Here is a 2553-nt window from a genome sequence, read left to right on the forward strand (position 1 = left end):
ATATATGTATATATGCCCATGCCCACCTGCACATATGCACCTGTATCAGTAAGAACATGTCAGAAGGAAATTGATGGCACAGTTTTTCTGTATGTGTTAAAATAGCCTAGGTTGAGGGTTGACTGTGGTTTTTATTTCAAAATTTTCAAGAAGAATAGAAAGACACTAATAAACTGAGACAAAAAATTTCATCTTTGTCATATCTTCTTCATATGGAGGCATGGGACATGACTCCTGATTTTTTTCATTTTTAGTGCTAAAAATATACTTTATTGATAAACCAATTTCTCCCAAACACTTTTTTCATTGCTTCTTTTACATCTTTGTTCCTCAAACTGTAGATAATAGGATTCAGCATGGGAATCACAATGGTATAGAATATAGACAGTATCATGTCACGATCCAAAGCAAAGCTAGAACTTGGTCTGACATATGTGCAGAGGATTGTTCCATGGTAAATTGACACCCCAGTTAGGTGAGAGCCACAGATGGAAAATACTTTTCGTCTCCCTTCAGCAGAACGCATTCTCAGAATGACGAACGAAATGAAACTATAGGAGATCAGGACAATCAGGATGTTGAATATCTCAAGAGAACCCACAACGTAGTTGAGTAGAAGCTGGTTGATGTTAGTGTCAGAACAGGAGATAGCAAGGAGTGGAGGGATATCACAAAAGACATGTCTGATTTCATTGGATGCACAGAAGGACAGGCTAAAAGTTGCTACTGTGTGTAAAGTAGCATGTGAAATGCCACCGACATATGAAGCAGTGATGAGTGGCACAAAGACTTTGGGTGACATGTTAACTGAATAGAGAAGTGGGTTGTAGATTGCTACATAGCGATCATAAGCCATTGCTGCCGAGAGAAAACATTCTGTGGTCCCAAAAGTAACACCAAGAAACATTTGTGTTGCACATCCAAGAAATGAAATGTCTTTGCTCTTTGACATAAAATCTACTAACATATTTGGGGTAATAACCGAGGAATAGCAAGCATCTAAGAAAGATAACACACCCAGAAAATAGTACATGGGGTTGTGGAGCCGGGAATCCCCAGTGACCAATACAACCAGTCCTAAATTTCCTGTCACAGTAAAAAGGTAGATTGCTAGAAATAGAAAAAATAGGACGACCTGCAGTTCACGATTGTCTGTGAAGCCCTTCAATATAAATATGGTGACTTCTGTGTCATTTTTCATGTTGACACTTCGTGGAATAAACTTGAAAATATTCATGAAGTCATAATTTGTATTTCTAAGACAGGGACGCACAATATTGTGACTCAAAGGAATGTTAAGTCCATGCTTATATTGATTTTTCAGAAATGCATGGTTTCTCAGCAGTGACGCCTAAGACAATGACAAGACAATGAATAAAGAGTCAGTACCACTTCTTGCAGAATCAAATGGAAGATAAAGACTTTTAATTATTGGTTAAAATCATGTCATTCCCAAATTAATTGGGCTATTTTATTTATTAAATCTGTTATTTATTAAAAGACATTTTTAAAATCATGTCATTTCCTAAAAAATTGGGTAAACCAGGTTATTTATTAAAGACAATTATTTTTCAAAGAAATTTCCTTCTCACATCAGACACTTGATAGTGTACCAATGCACAGAGCATTAGAGTAGAACATTCTAGCTTTGGGTAATTGTGGAAAATTATTTGCTAAGATTTTCTCACCTGTAAAATAAGGAAATTAATGTTTATCTCCCAAGTTTGGGATAAACATTGAAAGAGAAAAATAATGAAATTTAATCTTTTAAATAATTTAAAACAAAAAATGTTTTGAATCGAGTTGGTACTATAGAGTAGCACTAACTGGTATTGAAATATTTAATGAGCTACTCTCTGAATATTCTCCAGTTCCACTAGTCGTTCTTGGGTTTTGCAGAACAGACTTTGTCAAGATGCTTTTTAGGGAAAGATTTACTATGACTGAATTAAAAAAGTATATGACAGCTTATGTTTCATTGAAACATCTTTCTTAAATTCAATATATTGTGTTCTCCCATTTTGGCTACATATTTGACTATTTGTATTTTTGACCTTCTATATGTTTTTCTACTCCCTCAAGTATTTCTGGTGAAAAAGTAAGAAATTATTGGAAATACTGAAAAAAAAAAATCATGACATTCATGGTTTCAAATTATTTTCTTATGAGGAAATTTCTTTCAAGTTCTTATAATTGTTTATGTGTTGATTGTAGACTCAGTAAAATAACAGCTAAGTCAGTTAAGTAACTATTATCTAGGTTTAGAGTAGTTCATAAAAATATTTAAAAAATCATTCATGTAGATATAAGACAATATTTAAGATTAAAAAGAAAGAAAATGATGAATTGTAGAAAGAATAAATTAACTATTTTCTGAAAGGTCCCAAGGCTAGACAAATAAGAAGTCAAAGAGTTACCCGGTTGGAGGACATATATTATAAAACTATTTTATTGCAATTTTTATTTTTACATATTCTCTCCACACTTCATCTTAAGTTACTGTATTTACTGATCAGGAATTTTGACTCAGTCTCCTGAGTAAATAATCTGCTA

At 33.2% G+C, this 2553-nt stretch overlaps 1 protein-coding gene across 1 annotated transcript; it reads right to left on the reverse strand.

Annotated features, from left to right (window-relative positions):
• Positions 1-256: 256 nt before the first annotated feature.
• Positions 257-1216, reverse strand: LOC135231931 (olfactory receptor 5T9-like). Its single transcript, XM_064289150.1, has one exon. The coding sequence runs from the start codon at positions 1199-1201 to the stop codon at positions 257-259; it is 945 nt and encodes a 314-aa protein (XP_064145220.1). The 5' UTR covers positions 1202-1216.
• Between the last annotated feature and the right edge of the window lie 1337 nt (positions 1217-2553).

The sequence above is a fragment of the Loxodonta africana genome, chromosome 7 (genome assembly GCF_030014295.1).
Source record: "Loxodonta africana isolate mLoxAfr1 chromosome 7, mLoxAfr1.hap2, whole genome shotgun sequence".
NCBI lineage: Eukaryota > Metazoa > Chordata > Mammalia > Proboscidea > Elephantidae > Loxodonta > Loxodonta africana.